General features: G+C 44.5%; 2 protein-coding genes across 5 annotated transcripts; both read right to left on the bottom strand.

The window, feature by feature from the left end:
• Positions 1 to 891: 891 nt before the first annotated feature.
• Positions 892 to 10,834, bottom strand: tars2 (threonyl-tRNA synthetase 2, mitochondrial). Of its 2 annotated transcripts, none has more exons than XM_037452928.2 (18): positions 7,837 to 10,834; positions 7,050 to 7,225; positions 6,844 to 6,958; positions 6,543 to 6,664; positions 6,144 to 6,252; positions 5,953 to 6,017; positions 5,776 to 5,854; positions 5,112 to 5,258; positions 4,905 to 5,003; positions 4,187 to 4,356; positions 3,863 to 4,025; positions 3,221 to 3,358; positions 2,764 to 2,841; positions 2,235 to 2,335; positions 1,684 to 1,785; positions 1,511 to 1,583; positions 1,271 to 1,385; positions 892 to 1,154 (listed from the first exon to the last, which is right to left on the bottom strand). In XM_037452928.2, the coding sequence occupies exons 1-18, from the start codon at positions 7,906 to 7,908 to the stop codon at positions 1,012 to 1,014; spliced, it is 2,067 nt and encodes a 688-aa protein (XP_037308825.2). In that variant the 5' UTR covers positions 7,909 to 10,834; the 3' UTR covers positions 892 to 1,011. The 2 variants fall into 2 exon arrangements, 1 of the variants encoding a protein (XP_037308825.2); XR_009957090.1 differs by having other exon boundaries at positions 1,015 to 1,154; positions 1,531 to 1,583.
• A 140-nt stretch (positions 10,835 to 10,974) lies between these two features.
• On the bottom strand, positions 10,975 to 22,068 carry rprd2b (regulation of nuclear pre-mRNA domain containing 2b). 3 transcript variants are annotated; one of them, XM_062565712.1, is made up of 10 exons: positions 21,707 to 22,068; positions 17,451 to 17,580; positions 17,107 to 17,348; positions 16,935 to 16,987; positions 16,723 to 16,849; positions 16,185 to 16,360; positions 15,703 to 15,988; positions 15,352 to 15,597; positions 14,725 to 14,889; positions 10,975 to 14,593 (listed from the first exon to the last, which is right to left on the bottom strand). In XM_062565712.1, exons 1-10 carry the CDS (start codon positions 21,900 to 21,902, stop codon positions 12,621 to 12,623), a joined length of 3,594 nt encoding a protein of 1,197 aa, XP_062421696.1. In that variant the 5' UTR covers positions 21,903 to 22,068; the 3' UTR covers positions 10,975 to 12,620. The 3 variants fall into 3 exon arrangements, with proteins under 3 accessions (XP_062421696.1, XP_062421697.1, XP_037308822.2); XM_062565713.1 differs by having other exon boundaries at positions 14,725 to 14,886; positions 15,352 to 15,600; XM_037452925.2 differs by having other exon boundaries at positions 15,352 to 15,600.
• Positions 22,069 to 22,081: the final 13 nt, after the last annotated feature.

The following is a 22,081-nucleotide window of genomic DNA, read 5'->3' on the forward strand; positions in this document are numbered from 1 at the left end:
TCTTCTCTTACCACTCATGGTATTCAGCTATATTTGGCTTTACTAGTGTTTGTCTGGATCTTACGGAGAAATATCTCAATGGATTAACATTTCATTGGGTACAGACATCCATCCTTCAAAATAAAGCGTAACAACTCTGACCTTTGCTTTCTCATCCATGAGGTCAGAATTGACATTTCCTAAATACCTCAGGACCGGAACTTGCTAAAGACATTGCCATCGGAGTGTAGCAGTAGCAAACGTTACCATGGCAACACACCAAACGAATCTCAGGTCTTCTGACAGACCCCCCTTTCATCCACCCGCTTAGCAAACATATGACCTGAAGAGCCTCTTTCAATCTGAGGTGACCCGTGTTTGACCCACAGGGAGACTTGTCCGTGAACCTGCCTCACCTTCACTCTCCGGCCCACAAGGTGATCTCCAGAAGAACTGACCACACAATCAGTTTCAGCTCCAGCTTCGTTGGAGGGGCGGCTTTTGTCATCTCGGTTTATTTCCCCCGGCCAGACGGCTCCCTCTGTGTCACTGTTGTGACTGATGTCTTTTCCATCCTGCTGCCCTCTCTCAATTAAAAAAGGAAAAAAACTCCCAATCTTTTTGACCTTTACCTTGACTTGGCTGTTTCCACTAAACACAGATGAAAACACACAGTCCTGACACTGCTGCTCTCTCTCCTATTTTAGTCAAATCCCCCTGCGTGTCCTCCCTCTGCTCCAGTCTTTTAAAGGTACGTCTGGTTTCTCTTCGGGCATCACGGCACAGACATACGTCAGCAGGAGCTTCGTATAGTTAATGGAGTTTTGTTTACATTAAAGCCCTTCTGTGCTTTTTATGACTTTTAGGATTTAAAATGGGACGCCATTAGTGGACAAAACAACAAGTCAGAAATATTTGCTATTCTTTTATTACAAATTATTAGCATCCATCGCTTTGAACAAGTATAACAGCTTGAATATGTACCACAACACTTACTACATCAGGGACTCATCATTACTGAGGACCTTTTCATCAGAACTCTTCTAGGTTGCTCCTGGTGTCTCGTAGCCGTGTGAGGGCTGTCAGCACCTCCTCTGTCGGCCGTCTCCCCAGCTGCACGCCCCCTCTGCACCGCACATTCACTGCTCCACTTTCACTCTCCTTATCTCCCACCACTGGACACAAGTGAAATGACGTAATAATCAGTTATGGTAACATCAGTAGCAGTAAATCGCTTCTTTAACACATTAGGTATCCCACAGTTCCCCCCCCCCACAATATTCATCTTTACCAAATATGTAGTTGTACTGGGCGAGCTGAGCAGAGCGGATCTTCTTATTTAAGGTTGCTCCCAGATCATCATTCAAATCAGCCATGAAGCCAGCTTCACTGAACTGCTGCACCACCTTAACACAAGAGAGGCCGTTCTTTTAAGATTATGTACTAGAACAAGTGATAATGACAGAACTCGAGTCATAAAGTACACTTGGTGTGCTGATGTAACAGAAGGAAATCCTCGTCATGGCCCGACCTGTTTGCTGTATGACTCACTGTTGCCCCCCACAGGAATAACCATGACCTGCGCCGGCGACAACCACAGGGGCCTGGGTGAAGGGGAGAGACAAGTCACGCGCTTGGCAACATCGACTGTACAGCCCGACAAAAGGTTTCTGACTCAATGTGATCATTTCACGGTCGCCTCACCATTTCCCTCCAAAGTTTTCGGCCAGTATGGCGATCATTCTCTCCAGTGACCCCAGCACTGCTCTGTGGATCATCACCGGCCTCCGCAACTGTCCGTCCCCACTGAGGACGACAGAAGACAAGTAGGGGTATTCGAATTAGATGCAAATTTGTATTAACATTAAGACCCAAGGCGTGTCATTGACACAATTCACTTGACAATATTGTTTGTGTGAGAATTTTGCGGGAAGGGATAAAATGTGTTAAGTATCGGCAGGGATCAATGTCACAACTTCCACTTTGGTTATTTCCTGCGTAAAATGGTTTACCATTAAAGTAACTATATTAGGGAAAATAGCAATGTAGACATTTTAATACATATGCTATATAACCATGAAGTGCACACAGAAACAGGGAGCAACTCGGCCTGAAGAGAAACTAAATAAAAAGGATTCATCTCTCGTGATCGAATCAAGTCTAATTAAGTTAGACTTATCTCTTTACAGAACATCACATACAGACGAAGGAATGTTTAAGATGCTGCAAGCCAACAGCAGAGAATCACGACTCACCCGACGTATTGAAGGTCAAATTTGATGGGCAGCTGGAAGTCCAACTGGATGGTGGCACACTGGTGTTGTCTGCCAATGGCATCTTTGATCAGAATGTCAATCTATAAAGAAACATGTCCGACTGCGTTAGCATCATCCGTCGCTTCTCTATCCTGACGCTGCTTCAGACAAACTGCCCTTTTGTGGACAGAAAGGGGAACAAATGTGTTTCCAAGAGAAGCCCATACAGCTACTTGTTTGTAACACCCCCAAGAAGTCTGTGAGGAATGTTTGTTTGTTTGTACATGGAGCGCATGAGTGGGAGTCTAACCCCAACCTGGACTTCACCTACCGCTCTGTGTGTCAGTCATTGTGAAAAATATCACTTAATCAACATTCTGGATGTTAGCAGATACTATGGAAAGAAAGAAAAATGTTCCATTTGATGTGTGTAGTACAAAAAAATGTAATCTTTCAATTTGCAAACGGCCCAGTTTGTGGCAGAGAGCACGCGGCTACACGCTTCCTGCACGTTGCCCTCCTCACTGACCTTGGGTCCGTAGAAGGCGCCGTCTCCTGGATTCAACTCCCAGCGCTCACCAAAGTGCTGCAGACTCCTCTCCAGCTGCTGCTCACACACACACACACACACACACACACACAAAAATGCACATTATGACAGCCATGTTGGTCTTTCTGTGTGGGGGCTTGGTACCATAATTAATGGTACGGTTAGAATTATAATTCTATTCAATAGAATAAGCTTCAACTGCCGCAGTGCCCATTTTAAGATGTCCATGGGGATTTAGGGATAAACATTTACCCAGCAGCCCGGCGCACGTCGCTACTGAAAAGTATATCAGATTGTAGATTTCATTACACTGGGTCATTTAGTTTAAAAGAGTTTTTCTGTAGTTGTGATTAACTGAAATTTCCACAGTTGGGGCGGCCTAAGACTATGTACGTTTTGACAAACCCCAAAAACGCGTGAGTGAACGTGTGTTCACCTGCTCAGCATTGTCCCACTGTTCAGGGTCCCCGAGGCACGGTGCAGGACGTGTAGACAGGAGGCAGTGGAAGGAAAACCCAAACACTTGATAGACACTCCTCACAAAGTCCAAACAAGCCCCAATCTCTTCTTCCAGCTGCAGAGACAGAATGAAAAAAAAAAAAAAAAGTTCAACACAAGGGCAACAAGAGGACATCATACGGGTTGGAAATTCCAACCAGAGTCCGTCAAGAAAAAAAAAGGTAGCTGACAATGTATTTACTGTAAAGCCTCCATGAATTGAATCAGTATTTTAGAAGCTAACTGACTGATGATTATCCGGTGACCGATCTCCATGAGTATCATGGGAACGTTCCAGATCACTGTGTAGGGGATCAGCGTTACACACTGTGCATCCGCAGTGATGCACACGTGGAGGTGTAATGTTTGAACGGGACAAAGGCCTTCATTCACCCAGACACTGGCCTGCTGGAATGTCTCGGGGGGGCATTTGCACAGCCCATCTGATGAGTGTCATATAGTCCCACGTGTGTCCCGCTCAGGTTCCAACACACTCACGGCCCCTTGGAGGACAAAAGCAGCGGCCTAGGAGAACAAAGTGTGCATCGAACCAATGCAACGTCATACGTGTTGTCTGTACCTGCTCAGGTGTGCAGAAGATGTGAGCATCGTCCTGGCAGAACCGCCGTACTCGAGTGAGACCTCCGAGCGCTCCGGAGAGCTCGTTGCGATGCAGCGCCCCGAAGTCGGCCCAGCGCAGAGGAAGCTCTTTCCACGAGCGGACGCGCTGCTCAAACATCAGACTGAACACAGGGAGGGGGAGAGCGAGAATTAGTCTGCATGCAAGTCTTTCGCTACGAAAAACCAATTAAGAGTTTGGACTTGGTTTTAAAGTTCAGTTGGCACGAGAGTCATGTTGGGGGTGAAGCATTTGGATGCGATGGTTACAGTAAGGAGGCCTCACCAGTGTGCAGGACAGTTCATGGGTTTGAGAGCGTAGGTCTGAGAGCCCTCTGCTGTCACAGTGAACATGTTCTCGCTGTAGTGCTCCCAGTGACCCGAGCGCTCCCATAATGCCGTGCTGTACAAAGTCGGGGTCACGACCTCGTTGAATCCTCGCCTTCGGTACTCACTCTGCGAGACGGTCAGCAAAGAAGGGTGTGTGTGTGTGTGTGTGTGTGTGTGTGAGACAATGAGTGCAGGACGGGGGCAGTGGTGTTTGTGTTTGTTCTGCAGCGCTGCAGCTGTTCCCCTCGCAGGCGATGGGCAGCGGAATAATGGAAGTACCAATATCCTGACGAGTGATGCGTGTGACCCCGGGATACACATCACAAGGTATAATTTAATGTTATGTTAACATATGTGCATGTTTGCATGTGCAAGTGCGCAAGACGTTGGACAAATATTTAATGTTTCACCCAAAGAAGGAAACACTGATGACCTTAACCAGACTAGGGTCGTAGTTTATTTCGTTTTTTAAGCTGTGCCGAACAAGGTTTAAAAGCGGCTGCAGATTAAATGTGGCAGAGGTCAAATACAGACGATTGGGTTACACAGGCTTGCAAAGCCATTCTATTGTAAAAGATAAGGTGTTGTGTTTAAGGGCTCTCTGACATTGTAATGAAATAATATAGATTTAACTCTAAATCCAGAGTCACTGACTGTGAAGAGTGTGTGCTCACCTTAATGAAGTCAGTGAGGGTGTTGTAGATGAAGGCTCCTTTAGGCAAGAAAAAGCAGCTTCCTGGACTCACGTCGTTAAAAAAGAACAGCTCCTGGTCCTATGCAAAAACCAGAACAACAGCACTAACAATCAGAACATATAATAATTAGTTTTTTAAAAATTGATCTAACTTAATGCACCTCTCCTAATGTAGAGTTTGTCTTACTGTCCCAATGCGTCTGTGGTCCCTCCTCCTCGCCTCCTCCTGCTCCCTCTCCCACTGCTCTTTGTCCTTCTCTCTTGGAAAGGCCACACCTAAAAGACGCATCAAACCGGAGGACTCCGTCTGATTGGCCAGGGTCACAGGTGACAGCTGGGATGTTAAAGATGTGAAGTGAGGAGAGGTGGGGGAGAAGAGGTAGGGGGGTGTAAAAACATTGTTTTTTTTTAAGTCAGCCAACCAAGAGGTAAAAAAAGGGAGAGTGAGGGTCCACCAGAAGGGTGAGAGAAACTGCATGTCTGATGCATTAGTAAAAGGCGGAGAACAGGAAACTGGCTTTTGATAGACACAACATCCTGCTGCTGATAATAATTCTGCCTTCCATGGTATCACAGTCTGTCCAGTGGCAGCCCCGTATGGAAACTACTCCCTGTTGCTCAATCAGCGGATACAAAAAATATTCCATTGACCCAGCATGCGTCACTCGGGACAGACTGTGTTAAATTGGTTGAAATACAACATGGGCTTTATTTTGAATGAATTTCTTTTGAGAAAATGACAAATTTAGGGGGAATCCGCGTAATTAAAATGGAAGGAAACAAATGATGGAAACTGAATAGTAAGAGTACATTAAACCCCAAATAGCCAAGCAGAGGACAGTTACACACACCTGGAGTGTCTTGAACACTTTGAGGAAGCCCGTGTGCGGGAGGAGGGGGCCTTTGCAGACCGCTATGCTGTCTCCACACCTAAGTCACACAGAAAGAATAAAACTGGATTAGTTTGAGGTAAATCTGTAAATGACACTGCAGGGCAGTCCACATCAGGTATATGTGCGTATTAATACCTGTAGACTGTGATGGTGGGACCGTTCATCTGCTCCTCTACGAGCTGAAGTCTCAGCATGCTGTTCTATAAGAAGTTCAAATCAGAGAACACACATCACAGTTTGAACACGCTTGAAAGAATGAAAGAATGATGACCTGCAGGCTGTCTGCTGTAAAAAGTGCATCGTTATGAGACACTGGTATATCTGACCTGGAAGAGCTCTCGGACCTCTTCCGAGTTCAGTTCCAGTCGGGACAGAGGAAGCTTGAGGGCTGCAGCCTTCTTACATCTCTCTTCCACATCGCCCAGAGACCAGGCACTGTGTGCAGAGGAAAGAAAAGGGGGCATTACAGCAGAACTGAGTAGTGAGAGTTAACAGTCTAAAGAAAACAGCTGATTAAACCGATCTTTTTTTTTCTTTTAATGTTAAAATGGGCAGCAGAAACCCCCTATGCAGGGGAGGCCAGACATCAATACAGACATCTTGTTTATATAGGTCAGTGATTATTTAGTAGTCCAAACAAGGCCAGATGATATTGTGACAGATTTTGCAGACTGAATTTCCAAAGATAAAAACATGTGATCACGGTTCCAGAACCTATAGCTCACCCGGTGTGTAGTAGATGGTCACAGTAAAGCCCGAGCTCTGACGCCCCTTCTCTGCAAACCTCGGCCCCAAATTCATTCTCCAACACTCCACCTAGGACGCAGGCTCCTGTCCGCCATGCCACCTGAGATGGAGAAGGTGGCATAGAGATTTATTTATTGAATTATCACAGTTATCAGCAGCAACACCAAGTTTACACAACATTAAAAGACAAAGTGCTTGCGTATCTGCATGTTAGCCATCATTTCATCTTGAAGGGAAAAAAAGACCACAAAAGCATTGTGTAAAAAAAGAAGGGATTACCTGTCTTCCCTCATCTGTGTCAAAGCCCAGAAGGTGCAGCTCACAGTCGGCCTCTAGGGGCCGCCCAAGCTCCCACAACTCCCCATTCACTTTACTCACCAGAGCTCCTTTCACACTGCAGTCAGAGATGCAAACAACCCCGTTACAGCACTTCAGTAGAAAGAAACTCAACAACAAAGGAACACATTTGTTAAAAATCCATTTACCGCACACTCTGCGCAACAAAGAGAGGTGTGGTGACACCAGCTGTTCCCTTCACGGTCCGGCCATCAGCCAGCTGGATACTGAGCGGAGTTCCTGTAGCTTCAACTCTGCTGTCGCTGCAGCGTTTATCCCTGAGGGACTCAAAGATCCGCAGTCGCTCAGATGAAGCTGGGCACACCTGGAGAGGACAGGAAAGTTGTAGATCAGAACGAAAAGTGGTGAGAGGATGCAAGAACAACAAGGCTAATCGAATCCAACAATAATACCACACCAGTCATGTCTCTAAACAAGTTGTAATGAAAAGTGATCATAACCGTCATGACTGCTGGGAAGTTATAGTAAATGCCAATAGTTGTAACTAGTTGTACTTTATTGATAACAGAAGCATTACTGAATCAATATTGGTATGAACAATGTGATTAACCTTCAGTGTTGTCTTCTCGGCATAATAATTGTAGTGTGATTAACGTGGATGAAAAAAATATAAAAATGCCTTTAACAAATTTTAGGTAATTTTCTTTCCAATAACTTTGCAGCCAACCAAATATTTTTGGATTATCTTTACACTATACTGTTTATAAAATACACTGAAAGTATATATATATGAAAATAACTCTACATCTGGAGAATAATGAAGTTACATCAAAACATGAACAAAACCCCCAACTGTCAGATCACATCAACCTCTACATCTCAACCGGAAGCCCGGCTCGAAGTGTCCTGTTAGCTAGCTAGCTAGCTAGCGTTAGCTGGGCACCCTGTCGTGCTGTAATAACAAGACCTGCGCACCTGGCTGTACCTCCTGTGCACGCGAGCCGCTGTCCGACCGACTATCACCCGAAATAGCCGCGTCACAGCCATCCTCTAAAACTCCTGCCCAAACACCCCGCGCTCATTTCCACAGGTCCCACATTTGACTGTCACCCTGCTCTGCGAGCGGCCATAACACCGGAAGCAGATATATAAAAAAATAGAAGGAAAAAAGCTGCGGTGACGTTGTCGACGTGCACACGCATGATGCTATTACGAAGCAGCGTGCGCGCACCCAGGCGTCCAGCACCAGAACGCGCGCCAAGAAACATACAGTCAACATTTGCATGTGTTTGAGGGCTAATAGAGCGATTTTATCAGCTAAAGCCATGCACATTTAGGTCAGGAACCTTAAGAAAATTAAATTATGCGGAATATTTGAACGAAACACGGCTTCCTCTTTGACTCAGCTCCAGATGAAACACAACACATGACCACAAGCGAGCACAGGACATCAGCTAAACTGCGCCTGCAGTGCATACCCACTAGTACGCACCCCAAAGTACTTCCACACAGGACCACAGCATGACGTCAGGCTACAAGGATGAACAGCAGTCACGTGCTCCATCACGGAGATGCGCACCTCGCATCAAAACTACTGCTGCATGTAAAGCCGGTTATTGTAGTGCCTTAGATATTAGTTAGTATAGTGAAATAAATACGATTTCTGAGATATTTGAGGGCAAAATGTTACCCCGTAAACGTCTAATATATTGTGTAAAAACCATCTTCAGCAATTACCGTTCCAATTATTTCTAGATGTTATTTATTATTTCTAGCCTTCCCTGCAGGAACTACTGCAATAGCAGTTTGAAAATATCAAAACTTTACATTGAATGCAACGTTGGATTCTTTTAATAAGTAATAATTGTCCGGGGGACTGATAGATGCCGTTTAAACAAATTAGGATAAACCTCCGTCAATTCTGATTAGGGACAATTTTGATTGTCACCATTTCCCGAAGGATTACTAGTACTGTGGTTACCGCAACAAATGGAGGTACACGACACTCCATTAGACATAAGAGCTGAAGTACCATTGAACTGCCACTAGGGGAAGCTACAGCACTTTCAAAACGCGCTCAATTCTTCTACATAGTATCGAAGTACGATGTATTATTTGGCAATTAATTTCAAAATATGTTGAAACATGTAATTTCATAAATATTGTGCATCAAGACAGCTATAAATACGTCTAAAGTGTCACTAGCTGGCCCCATCTAGACAGTTAATTTAACTGTGGTTGAACCCAATCGATGATCAACCTATATGGATTCTATTTATTTAAATAATTTAAGGTGGTCCCATTTTTATAAACTTATTTCACTAGGTCTAGGAAAAACACCGAAAAGCACACACGCACTACCCGTTTACAAGCAGTAGGTCTGCTGTCCTGCATAAGAAGACTGCATAAAACGGAGAGCTGGTGGGTTGGTCTAATGTATCTGTATTTAACATTAAGGACTTAACTCTGCAGTTAAATTAACATATTAATTAGCTTAACATATCACAATTGTCATAAATAACTGCAGAAGAATGGCACTGGGGCCATAAGGAAACATTTTACTTTGAATGATTCTTTGAATGACAATAGATTCTCGCGCAACCCATTAAGTAATTTCATCCTTAGAGATTAACTTGATTAAAATTAATATATATTTTTTCTAATAATTGTGTACAGTCATTGCTTAGTGTTATTCCATTAATGTTGCGACTGAGGTTAAAGCTGCTCAAACAGTCTGTCATAATGTATGCAGTGAATTCAGTAAATGCGTGATGGTCAATTCCTGTGCTAAGCGGATATCACTAGTGTCACAGAGTTACTGAATGGCATTTCTAAAATGTGGCTTTCCAACAACAGTGTAAATCGTAGTGTGCAAATGTTCAGCAACAATCAAAAAAAAAAGAAAAAAAAAGAAGAAACAATCAGTCTTCTGAAGGAGGTAATTAGACAAAGGTAGAGGTCTTAGTAGGCAGAACAAGAGTCATGGAAAACAGCACAGCTCCTCCCTCATTAGATCAAGACACCGACTGCTTACAGTCAATAGTGCAACGGCAGACAAAATGTTAGCCGCATTAAGTGTGTGAGGAAAACTGGCTAGAACGCACAACTTTACACTAAAATTGAGGTCTTGTGATCTGCAATATGCTTTGTGTAATAAAAAAAATTAAAAGAAAATTGCAGAATATGCTCTTAAAGAATGCATATATTCACTATGACGATAACAGAATGAGTGCATGTTCATCACACCAGAAAGGATTGGACACTCAAAGATCTGGGGTATAGCATCATTGATGAGAACAGCAGTTAAACTTCTCAAATATACACAGACCATCAGCTTTGTCACATCTTCAATCAATTTCAAACTTAATTTGTCATGGAGGAAATGGATAAGAGGTTATTTATAGGGACACTTGAAATGTAGAACTTGATGAGTGCTCTGGAAGTAGGATGTTTTTTTTTTATATATAACAGCAAATCTAGCTTTCACTGTGAAACGTGAACACACCAAACTGGTATTTAGCTGTTTCAGCGAGTGATCAGATAAAAAAAAAAAGATATACAGTTTACAGAAAGTGGTAACAGACTGGTATAACATTCAGTAAAACACCAGCGCTCTGATGAACGGAGAAACACTGTAGTGACAGACACTCTCTGTGGTTACATTTTAACAATGTATCAAACTTTATGCGGGACCGTTTGCAGGTGCTCGGTGCATCTTGATGTGACTGTAAGCACAGGAGGAAAAAAAACAAAAAACAAAAACACACCGTTTCGATAAGCACAAGAGACACGAGGGTTTGAGCAGCTACACCCGCCGTGCGCCTCTCACCGTGCGGACTGACCACATGCAGGTGGAACTGAGGGGAAACATTACGGCATTAATTCCTGCACAACATGGAGGATTGCTGCCATTGTGCCGACCCTTTGTTTTTGTTTTGTTTTAAACCCACAAGGGTTGAGGTGCAAGTGAATCCATGTGAGCAAAGTAAGCACGCAGGTTTGAAGGGAAAAGGGAAAAGCATGAGGTAAGCAAAAAAAGAAAGAGGCCAACTATAGCTAGAGTATTTAAATAAACCCTTTAAAAAAATCCTTATTTGCTCATACGTTTTCTGCCCCCCCCCCCCCCGATACCATGTGATTGCTGCTGCAAATGGGAAATTGCCAATTCTGTCTCGCATAAAAATACAGCGCAAAAACAACAAAAGGCATTAAATGTTAATGCATAATGAAGATGACAGCTGCGTCATTTATGATAATATTTTTTTCTGAAAACAGGCATAAAAATCAGCTCAACAGCGCAATTCAAATGATATTTAGTGACCAAATAAAATGCCTCTTCACCCACTCCCTTCCCCCCCAGTTGTATTGAAACTGGATTTTATTAAAGTCAGTACATGTTAAAGCCTATTAAAATGTGTGGCTGTAAAACTGAAATCAACCCCCCCCTCCCCCCTTCTCACCTGCCGTCCACTACAGAGAATCGTCACGATTCCGTCTAACTGAAAGCACGCAGGCAGGCAGACATTTATGTTGGAAATGAGAATACACAATGATCTTCAGCCTCCTCTTCAGCGTGGCGGCTTCAAAAGGAGGACAGAAAGGTGCGACGCGGCAGAGAAATTCTTCTGGAGCTAAAGATTATCCAAGGCCTCAATCACAGTAAAGACGGGGTGCTAGGTTGACCAAGTTTGTCCTCATTAGAGAGAGTGTGAAAAAAAAAAGCTGTTTCCTCTCAGTTTTTATATTTACAAGCTTAGAAATATACAGCGGGAGGAAAGGGAACCTGAAAACGGCTGAGTAAGAGAAGAATATTATTTACAGCAGGAGATAAGATGTTGAGTTCGGCCACAACACTCATCACTTCAAATGAGAAATGCCATGTAAGGACACACACACACACACACACACGCACACACACACACTTTGGAGTTCTAACAATTTGAAAGGCATAATTTGACATTTGGGGAATTTTCTTCACAGTTAGATGAGATATCAGTCTGTTAAATATGTTGTGTACACACCATTTAGCTTATTATAAAGACTGGGGAAATGGTCAGACGGCTAGCCTGGTTCTGTGTAAAGCTAACAAGATACTTGGTGGTGTTGTGAGGGCTACATTTGCCTGATATAATGATATTAATCTCCTGTTTAAGAACATGTCATTTTTACACTTACACTTAGTGATAGTGATCAAACAACAATATACCACATGCTAACAAGTCAACTGTAGAGGGATTTCCTGCCTTTATACTTAGCTAACAAGCTGTGGCTTCTTATTTAGCACATGTACGAGACTTCTATTCAGATCCTCATCACAACACAAAAAAAGCGAATAAGCTAGTTTCCCAAGATGTGAAAATATTGCTTCTTTCTCTGCTGTGTACACCGCTCCTTCACTCTGCTGCTCACTCTCCAGGTTAAGAAACCCAACATTCACACAAATGGTCCACCTCTAAATGAAGAATATTTCTAATTGAATCTGAATTTGCTAGTTAGAAAAGAGGTTTGATTAAAATGGGACAGATTGAGGGTTGTCACACAACTAACTGATATCCCCATCGCTGCACTGTGCAAGATGATGAAGGCTGACTAGCTGAAGCACGAGAGATTTAATCCACTACTTACACACGACCTAAGATTTAATTCAAGCTAATTAGCAGAAAAGATATCTGGGCTCATACCAGCAGGGCTAACACACACTCTGCACTGCAGGGCAGGGCGCGTCAACTGCTCATTCAGCGCGTGTCAAGACGACCACTTCAGTAGCGCGGGGGCAGGAAGGGTCTCTTCTGCGAATGGAAGGGACCGCCTGTGAACGGAGGACCGGAGCGCTTGCCCCCCCGGAATCCGCCCATGGGTCGTTCTTGGTTAAACTGCTGAGAGGGCGTTCGGCCCCGCAGCAGAGGTCTCTGTGGGGGAGGGCCGGAGAGGATGGGGGGGCGAGGACTGGGCAAGTTGAGTAAGGGGACGGGGTGAGAGGTTTGATCGCGAGGCTGAGCGGGAGGACTTGGGGGGGGCTTTTGGAGGGAAGCGGACTTGGCAGGGAGAGTGTCGATGGCGGGGGAATTGGGCGTGGAGGGGGAGGGCGTGGAGGGCGTTGGAGACCGGGGCAGAAGAGGCAGATTTAGAGGCTCCTTCACTCTGCCCAGCAGCGGTTGGGGGCCACCGGGGGTACCTGGGCGGTGGAGAGGGAGCGCATGGCGGGGGGCGAAAGGCTCTTTAACTGTGCCAGAGCGGGGCAACCTAGGGGGCTCGCCTAGCAACGACCCCATGAGGGGTGGAGGGCCCATTTTACTTCCTCCGGGCCCTCCTCTGCTGCGATCTACACCCTCAGGTCTGAGAGAGAGAGGGAGCAAAAGGGGTCGATCGACGGGGACCAACACTCCCCCAACCATGACGGCGGTGGGCACCGAATGGTGAGTGGGTGGAGGGGAACGACGCTGGGGACCTGGAGGCGGTGGAGGTCTCGGGATAGGTGGGGGGGGGCCAAAGAAATGGGAAGGCGGAGGAGGATGCTGGTGGAGGAGTGATGGGGGAGGAGTTTGGAGGTTATCCGTGTGGTAGGGCATTTGGAAAGGAGATTGGGGCGGAGGGTGTGCGTGAGGATGGGGCGGAGGAGGGTGGAGATGTGGGAGGAGGAGATGCGGCGGAGGCAGAGACATGGAGGGGGACATGTCCTTGTTGCCAATGTTTAGAGGAGAGGGGATAGCGTGGGTTGATGGAGGCTGCGCTTCCATGTATTCCTCCTCTTCGTACCACATCGCTCCCCCTGGCCGACTGCCGGCCCCTCCCCCTCGGCGTGAACCTCGGCCAATCACGCGGATGCTCTCCACCGTCTTGATGCGCTCTCCGGCGAGCGGGCGGTTCGAGTAGCCTAGAGTTTGGATGGGGGCCCCTTCGGCGTAGGGAGACACCAGCGTCTCAATGCGATGGTACAGTCCGTCCCTCTCATCCCCACCCGCAGCCTGTTCAGCTTTCCCCTCCCTTTTCCCACTCAGACCTCCGTCATCGGAGCCACTGCTGGCCTTACGAGAGCCCGCAGAAGGTTTTCTTTCTCCGATTCCTCTGCTGTTGCCCGTCACCCTTGACTGACCGTGTTGTCCTTTCTTACCCTTCATGTCGCCACTGGGGGAAGAGGATACCCGCTTCCTCACGTTCACCCCTTCATCGTCCTTCTTTTTTCCTGCTCCGTACCGCGAAGACGCGGAGGAGCCGCGCAAGTCTCCATTGCTGCCGCTTCCCGACGGGGTGATCACGGCATCCCAGGGTTCACTGCGGTAGGCGGTGGGCGAGAGGTTATGACCTGCGGACGACCCTGAAGATTCTGGCACACTGGGTGTGTCCATGATCTCGTCCTGGGTGGGGGTGCCGGCGGCTTCGTCTCTCACCGGGGTCCCATCCACCCCATCGGGACTGACATCGCCCAGAGCCAGACTAAAGCCCGGATTACCCTGCAGGAAACTGTTGATTTTTGACTCTAGGCTGGGGGAAGAAACAGAAGGAGCCGAGAGGCGAGGAGGCGGCGGAGGTGGAGGAGGGGACAGCTGCCTTGCTTTCTCCCAGTCTCTTGTTTTCCCAGGTGTGTCTCGTTTCAGGCTGTTCCCCGGAGGGGGTTTGGTTTTTGGGGTGGTTGGGGTGAGCGGGGTTTTAATGGTTGAGGATTCTGGGGAGGTTTGGGTGGGAGGAGCAGAGTTGCCGCTGGTCACACTGTGCAGCAGGAGAGAAGACAAAACTGCACAGAGACAGAAAAAGGGTGGGGCAAGGAAGGAAGACATAATTACATAGAGAAAAAAAAAAATCAGTAAAGCTTTATAAATAACGTTTTTTTTCTTCTTCTAGAAGTGTGGTGTGTATGCATCTTACCTGGTTTGTTTGTTTTAGATAAAGCATTTAGAATGCCTTCGGGTGTGATATCCACACGGGACAAGAAATTTGCCAGGTGAGGGCTTGAAGACGTGGCTTTAGAGGCTGCTGCTTGGCCCGGAGTGGTCGGCGTCCCCGGGGACGGTCGAGGTGACGGGGTGGCTGCTGAAAATTTAAAAAAAAAATAATAATAATAATTTTTACAAAACACACAGGGATGCAAAAAATGTTAATCTGCAACGTAGCTGAATAGATCGATGTACTTCCGGCAGTCACGTTCCTACGGATGGGTGTTATGTAAAGAACGTTACAGGCAACAGCTGGTTTGTTTAATCTTGTCCTAGACAACAGGAATCGCTGAAGAGTTGAATTTCAACTGACATTTCATTTTTCACAGGAGCGACTGAAATTAAGATTTGTCAACTTTTGTTTCGGATTATTTTTCATGTTTATGTGATTCTGCAAAAGTAATGAAGTCACAGAGCACAATCCATAACATTACAAAAAGTCAACCCTCTTTGATGCGCCTTAAACAAATCGGCAAAATCATCAACAATAATTTGAATCGTTTTTCAAAGCGTGGGACATTTTATCGTCTACTAAACGTTATTACACTCCCGAACACACCTGTGTTCTTCATGGCAGTTGTGAGCGAGCTGAGAATGGAGCTGATCTTTCCCAGGTCCACCTTCTCCAGATTCACTCCCTTTGGTGCAACCAGGGTGCTTTGAGCCGCCGGAGGGGTCGGCGTCACTGGCGTCGCCGTGGCAACGGCAGTGGTGTTGGCCATGGGAGCTTTCGTAGGCGTGGTGGGAACCTTGGACACCACGTCGGACTTGGGAACAGCAGTGGGCGCCTTGTCCTTCATGTCATCTGCTAGTAAAAATTAAAAAAATAACCAAAGAGCTTTAACACTTTCAAATCTGCAGCACAGACCTACAACCGGGTGACCCACTACAACACTCTGCAGCCACTGACCCCCCGCTGCGGCAGCGCCGGCCTCCTCGTCGGACATATCCATGTCCTCCGTGTGTCTGTTGTCAGTGGGCATGTCTGCTTCATCCATGGCCTTGCCATCCAGCTCTGGATCCACCTGGGCTCTGCTGGACCCCAGTCCCAGGTAGGGGGAGTCGGAGCCGGTGGGAGAGGGGGCGTCTTCGGAGGGGGAGGGAATGGGGGAGTCCTCGGGTCCTGGTAGAGTCGACTTGAGGGAATCTAATTTTCTTTTGAGGCTGGCCACGCGGTTGGCGAAGGCGTTGTACGCCTGAGTGAAAAGGAGAGGAAACAAATGAAGATGACTGCAGCAGACTATTGAAACATTTATATTCACGTCTATCATCAATTTCCCAAAAGTAATCACCGCAAAGCAACGTGAACAATAAGAAATCATTGTGTTAATGTTTTAATGAATGGATCAACAAATAGCATTTTTGATTTAAATCCCCAATCCGAACACTCACATTTGCCACGATTTTAACCTCCTTGTACTGCATCTCGTAGAAAATGTCAGCATTTCCCAAAGCTTCCAGCAGAGGAGGCCCCGTTTTCAACTCTTTCTCCATGAAGACGACAAACTCCTGCAACTTCAAGCTGCCATCCTCAAAGTCCTTTGCAAACTTGTTCCCTTCTGCCTTGTCTGGAGGAAGAGGGAATTGATCAATAATAACAATTAGATAAAAGGCTTATACACATGTCATATGGTTCAATAAAAGCTAGTCAAATAAAAAATTAAAAAAAGATTAAACACGGATCCCCTTTTACAACAATAAATGTGGCTAAGAAATGAAAATGATAATAAATGCTATCTCATCCCAATATGCAGGATAACCCACACACTATTTTACTACTAGGCATGGCCTGAAGAGGAAAGTGCCATATGTCAAGTGTGTGTGGCTTAAGACGTTCAGCACACAGTGTATCAGTTATATACCATACAAGTATAAAGAAGTAAGAGTACTCAGTGTGTGGTGATGCAGGAAAAGCTCAAAGACCACTGACCTTTAAGTCTCTTAAGAGCCTCCGTGCTGCAGACATCCACCCTGAGAGCTTCCAGCTGCTTCTCCCTGAAGTCCTCCTCTGCGACGGCCTGCTTATATCTCGACAACTGCTCGATGAGCGAGTGGGGCTAGAGAAGAAATGGAGTGCAAAGAAATAAGTTACATGAAGTATGACGCTTTACATATTTGCAACTTGGCGTGAGCAGGACTCACAGTGAACTCTGCAACAATCTTAGACTTGAGGGCCGCTTTGGTGTTGGCTGGGGCTAGAGAGTGAAAGGAAAACATCGACTCAAATACAAAATCAAAAGAACTAAATAGTGAAAAACAAAAGATGCTGTGGCTCCAGTTTTCCACCCGGATTAAAAAGGAGAAACAAACTGACCGGTTGCCAGGAGAGTCTCCTTTTCTTTCTCCTTTTCTTTCTGCTTCTCTTTCTCCTTCTGCTTCTCCTTTTCTTTCTGCTTTTCCTTCTCCTTCTGCTTCTCCCTCTCCTTCTGCTTCTCGCGCTCCTTTTCCTTTTTGTTGATGCCAGCTTTAAACTGAGAAATGACCTCCTCGGGATACACGCTCCTCTCCTCCCAAATTGTGAAAATCCTTTCCACTGACTTGCGGACTTTTCCATCTCTGAAAACAACACAACAAATAGCGTCGCACATCTCAAAACCTGAAGGAGAGGAAGGGGGGTGGGGGGGGGTTAAAAGACAACTGCTTTGCTAGTCTACACACCTGATAAACTGGGCAGCATTCGGAAGGACTTCTGCAAACGCTGAACGAAAGACGATGGCGTTCTTTCTCTTGCAGTTCTGTATCACATCGTTGGCGACGTAAAAGAGATTCAAGCGGTGATTGCTGTCAGCTGAAAGAGACAAATCAAGTTTGAGCTCATGTAGAAGCAGTGATGTCATCACTTGCTTTTCTCCCAACCCCTAACCCCTCAACCCCACCCAACTACTGTGAGTGAACAGAAACAGCGATGAAGTTAATGCCTGGTTTACTCTGGTAATAGTCACACATTTTACACGTGCAAAAGTAATACATTATAGTCAAGGATCCAAAGACTTCAACTGCTTCCTAAAATAGATTAAGTATCACAGATTTACCAGTGAGGATTCGATATGCAGTATGTAAACAAGATTTTTGGATAAGAAAATGTCTAAATGTTGCCTCTCATGTTGCATTCTGTTGCTTAGAATCTTAGTTTGTTATTCTAAAGATACAAAAGCCATCAGTTCAATCACAGAGATCCTTGACATTTTGGAGTGAAGTCTGACACTGAGGCTTTCAAAATAAATGTTGTAAAAAAAAAAAACGAGGGGGCAAGTATTTGTATCAGTTGAGACTGATATCTTGTACAAATGTGCCCCAATAACATGATTGTGCCACGAGTTGTACATACGGCCCTTTGAGTATCTATGAGCAGCAGACTGAACCACTCAAGGTCATCACACAGCGCCTTCATCACTTGGCTCAGGACACCCGAACGGCACATTTCTCCAGCACCGGTGGCTGTACTCCTATTCCACCATTCAACGCTGAGGCAGTTTGTAAAAGCCATTAGAAAGGCTCCAGAATGACTTAGATAAGCATGTAGTGAAACATCAAAACACTGAAAGGTGTTTGTGACGTGATCCTTAATATCCACAGGGTATGCAGCACCAACTCCATGTAGGCTCTTAGCATTTGTACATCAAACATGACACATCTTATATGTTTGTAGTATTATTCAGGCCAAAACAAGTACAATTTGTAAATGGGGATTATATTTGCTCACCAAAACCAAATTTAAGAAATCTAGCTTTGTAGTTTTTGAATGCAACGCCTTCATAAACAGGCAGGTGCCTTTATAAACAGAAAATAGAAGGTATCATATAATATAAACAACATATGAAAACTCAAGTGATGCTATAGATGTGCGTTTCCATGAATGGAACTAATTTAATAATCAAGTCAATAATGTAAAAACTGTATTAATGAAAACTTCTGGTTGTGAATTTCCAGAAAAGTGCTTTCCCTAAATATATCCTTACCTAATACTTTGAAATCACTTGATCAACACAAGATTTTATAGTTATATTGAAATATGCCATATATTCAAACTTACAATTGAATGTATACAATTAACATAAAAATATAAAAAGAACATTTCTTCCAGAAAAACAAAGTTTTTAACCTTTTGGGAGAACATGGAACTATGTGAAACCTTATTAGGTTATCTTGCATATTTATGATCCTCAATGAAAAAGAGCCCTCCTATTTTTTAACCTTACGTAGCTTTAATACGCAATTGCTTATTAATTATCCTTGTTTTGAATCTAATTTTTCTACTTTAGTCTGTTGTTTGTACAATCCACTCTGCTGTTATAATCTTTCAAATGTCCTACCTTTAGGAGTAAAAGATTACATTAAGTTAAATAAAAAAGCAAAACACCAAATTTCATTCATAAAACAAATTAATAATTATTAACTAGCCGTCTTCTTTGAAAACTGGTTGCAATGGAGTGTGTTTACTCAAAAACTGATAACTCCCTCCTCCCCCACCCCCCCGTGAATGATGATGAGTAGAGACTCTGTCCGAGCCAGAACACAGCGGTTTGCAGTCAGCACAAGCTTTTTATCATGTGGGCGGTGATGTGGAGCGATAAGAAAGGTCTACGTCCGTCACTCCCAAATACTGGGTCACCAAAGGCATCGGCAACAGAGCACTGCGCCACGCGAGGGAGGCTGAATGTTTGCACTGTTCTGAAAAAAATGTATCTACATATAACATCAAATCGATTACGAAAAAGGGAACTACGTTCGGTTTGTTTTGTGAATGCGAGAAGAAAAAAAGAAAGAAAACAAGCCTGTTAACGTCAATCTAAATGGATCTATATCATAAAGTCAAATCATTTGTAATAGTAAGCATTAAATGAACATTTTCATGCTGAAAAGGTGACCGTGCCAACGTTATCTTTTTACTTAGCTGTCTTGTAAATGACTGTATAAGATCTTATGCTCATTCGTGTTTTTACAACTATTTCATTGGCTTTCAAAAACCAAAAACAGCCAAATCAGCAACATGATATAAAAAGCAAATGAAATCCAATATATTTGTTAAAATCCCACTCCAAACAAACAAGGTGACATTAGGTCAAAACTTAACCTTGTATAAACACCGTTGTGATATTAACTTCATCACAACACGCCAATAATACTTTGCACACAAAATTTAAACCACCTGCCACTTCTTTCCAAAAACAGGTGGGACGCTAAACCTCTGGAAAGCCCACTGACTGAACCTCAAATGATAAATAGTCAAACGGTTGCAACATAACAGCACACTTTGTCCTGCGTTCAGAGACATCAAGAACTGAAGCATAAAACACTCTGGTTACTGTGCTGCTTCTTTCCTCTGCCCACACGCAGCTAAGAATACGATTAAATCTACCAAATCATTCATTCCGACATTTTAAAAAACGTGTGCGCATACAACACTAGAACTCCTCCACGGATTATTATTTTCTGCAAAATGTTGTTAGAAACTATTTAAATGTCTGTGTAACTGTTAGTAGCCAATTGCATTTTGTAGTGGCCTAAAAAGTAACGTCAGAAATATCATAAGACAACGGGAATAGTAGCATTGATGGAGACCAAAGCAACACAAAAAGTGACCCGTGATTGTAATCATGTGAACTTGATCGTCTACAAGCAAAGCCCACCGTGTTCCCCCAAATTAACAAACTTTCACAGACGTCACAGACGACGACTATGGGTGACTTTTATTTGAATGAAGTTAGATGCTGTGTTGTGTAGATAGAGGAAAGTGTTTTTTGGATTAAATCTAAAACATAAAAGTCCAGCTGGCCCTCTTTTCATCATTAGAGAAGTTAAAATGCTGTAAGCTATAAGAAGATAATGCTGTAGGAGATAAGGTCAGAGCGCTGTGTTTAAGTCTATTAAACATAATACTTGATCAATATGCAGACAACCTGGGATTTTAAACATAATCCAGCATAGTAGAGAAGACTTCAGATTAATGAGTACCAACCGATTTCAGTCCCACTGCCTTGCAAAACTATCTAGAGACACATTGACAACTTCTGGTTTTACTAATTAATGAAGGAACTCTGATCCAAAACAACTAACGTTACTTTGTTTTAAGCTTTACAGGTTTAAACAGCTGGATCATGAAAACCTGGTGGGCCATTATAGTTACTATATTAAAACATAATTACTTAAGTTTAACTGCAACTAGTATATTAAGAATACACTGTAGGTTGGTAAGAAACCAATATGAAGCCGTGTAAGCTCAGTCGCTAGAGATGGAGGAAATGGGTTTAAGGTGCAGCTGTCAGATGCATGAATAATTTGAAATCTGTGACAAGTGGATTGTTTATCACTGCGTGTTAATGCTGAAACTGTGTCTAGTGACATACTAAATAAAACATTTATATGATTTAGCGTACAGTGCGCTTCCATGTTAAGAATATTCTACAAAAAAGTAAACAATCATAAATACAAGACCGTCATCCAAAACAGAAGTTGCACACGAATAAAAATATAAAACAGCAACAAAATCTGACATTTAGCTGTTAACGTAATCCAACCAAACCCCTTGTAACCACCTTCATTCCAACGGTTTATTCTTCCGACATTTGCATTGGACTGCGGGTCAGATTTCTGCGTGAAAACGCACGAGCCCCGGGAGGCCCAACGGTAAACAGCGCTGGCAACACGTTAGCTTAAGCTAGCTACCATTAGCGGCTAATTTTAGGTGGCGATTACAAACGCCAGACATGCAGAAAAAAAATGCATTCGAGAATAAATTGAATAATTTACATTTTGATCAGTTTATTTTTGCGCTGACTTGCCTTGCACTCCGCGCAAAGCTATTTACGTTCGTATTTGGACGGTCGAACGCGCACCACGCAGAAAAATGAATGTGGAATTGGCTCAAGCGGGGGCTAGGCTAGCGGGTCAGGCTCAGCGCCGAAGCTACTCACATTTCTTGAGGCACTTCATCCAGTGGCGGACGATTAGGCCGTGGTGCTTTTTGTTTTCAATGCACCAGTTTGCTAGTCCCTGTATGGATTCCATGGTGTTGGATACTCCTTGAAACCGTCGGTCTAAAGACGCTTCCAGGCCAACGTTGGCGTTGCGGGCGACGTGCCCGCTCGCGGCCCCTGAACCGGCCGCCATCTTTCCAGCTATGACCGATGGGTTCGCTGCTGAAGCGGATGAGGGAGCGAACGTAATGAGGACGACTGCAAACACGCCCACAGGTTCTCAACACTTCCATCATTAGGACGACGCCGCCGCACGCGGGCTCGAATGTCACCGTGAACAACTAAGAATCAACCACCTTTGTTTATTGTTAA

This window comes from Pungitius pungitius, chromosome 11, assembly GCF_949316345.1.
Source record: "Pungitius pungitius chromosome 11, fPunPun2.1, whole genome shotgun sequence".
Classification (NCBI taxonomy): Eukaryota; Metazoa; Chordata; class Actinopteri; order Perciformes; family Gasterosteidae; genus Pungitius; species Pungitius pungitius.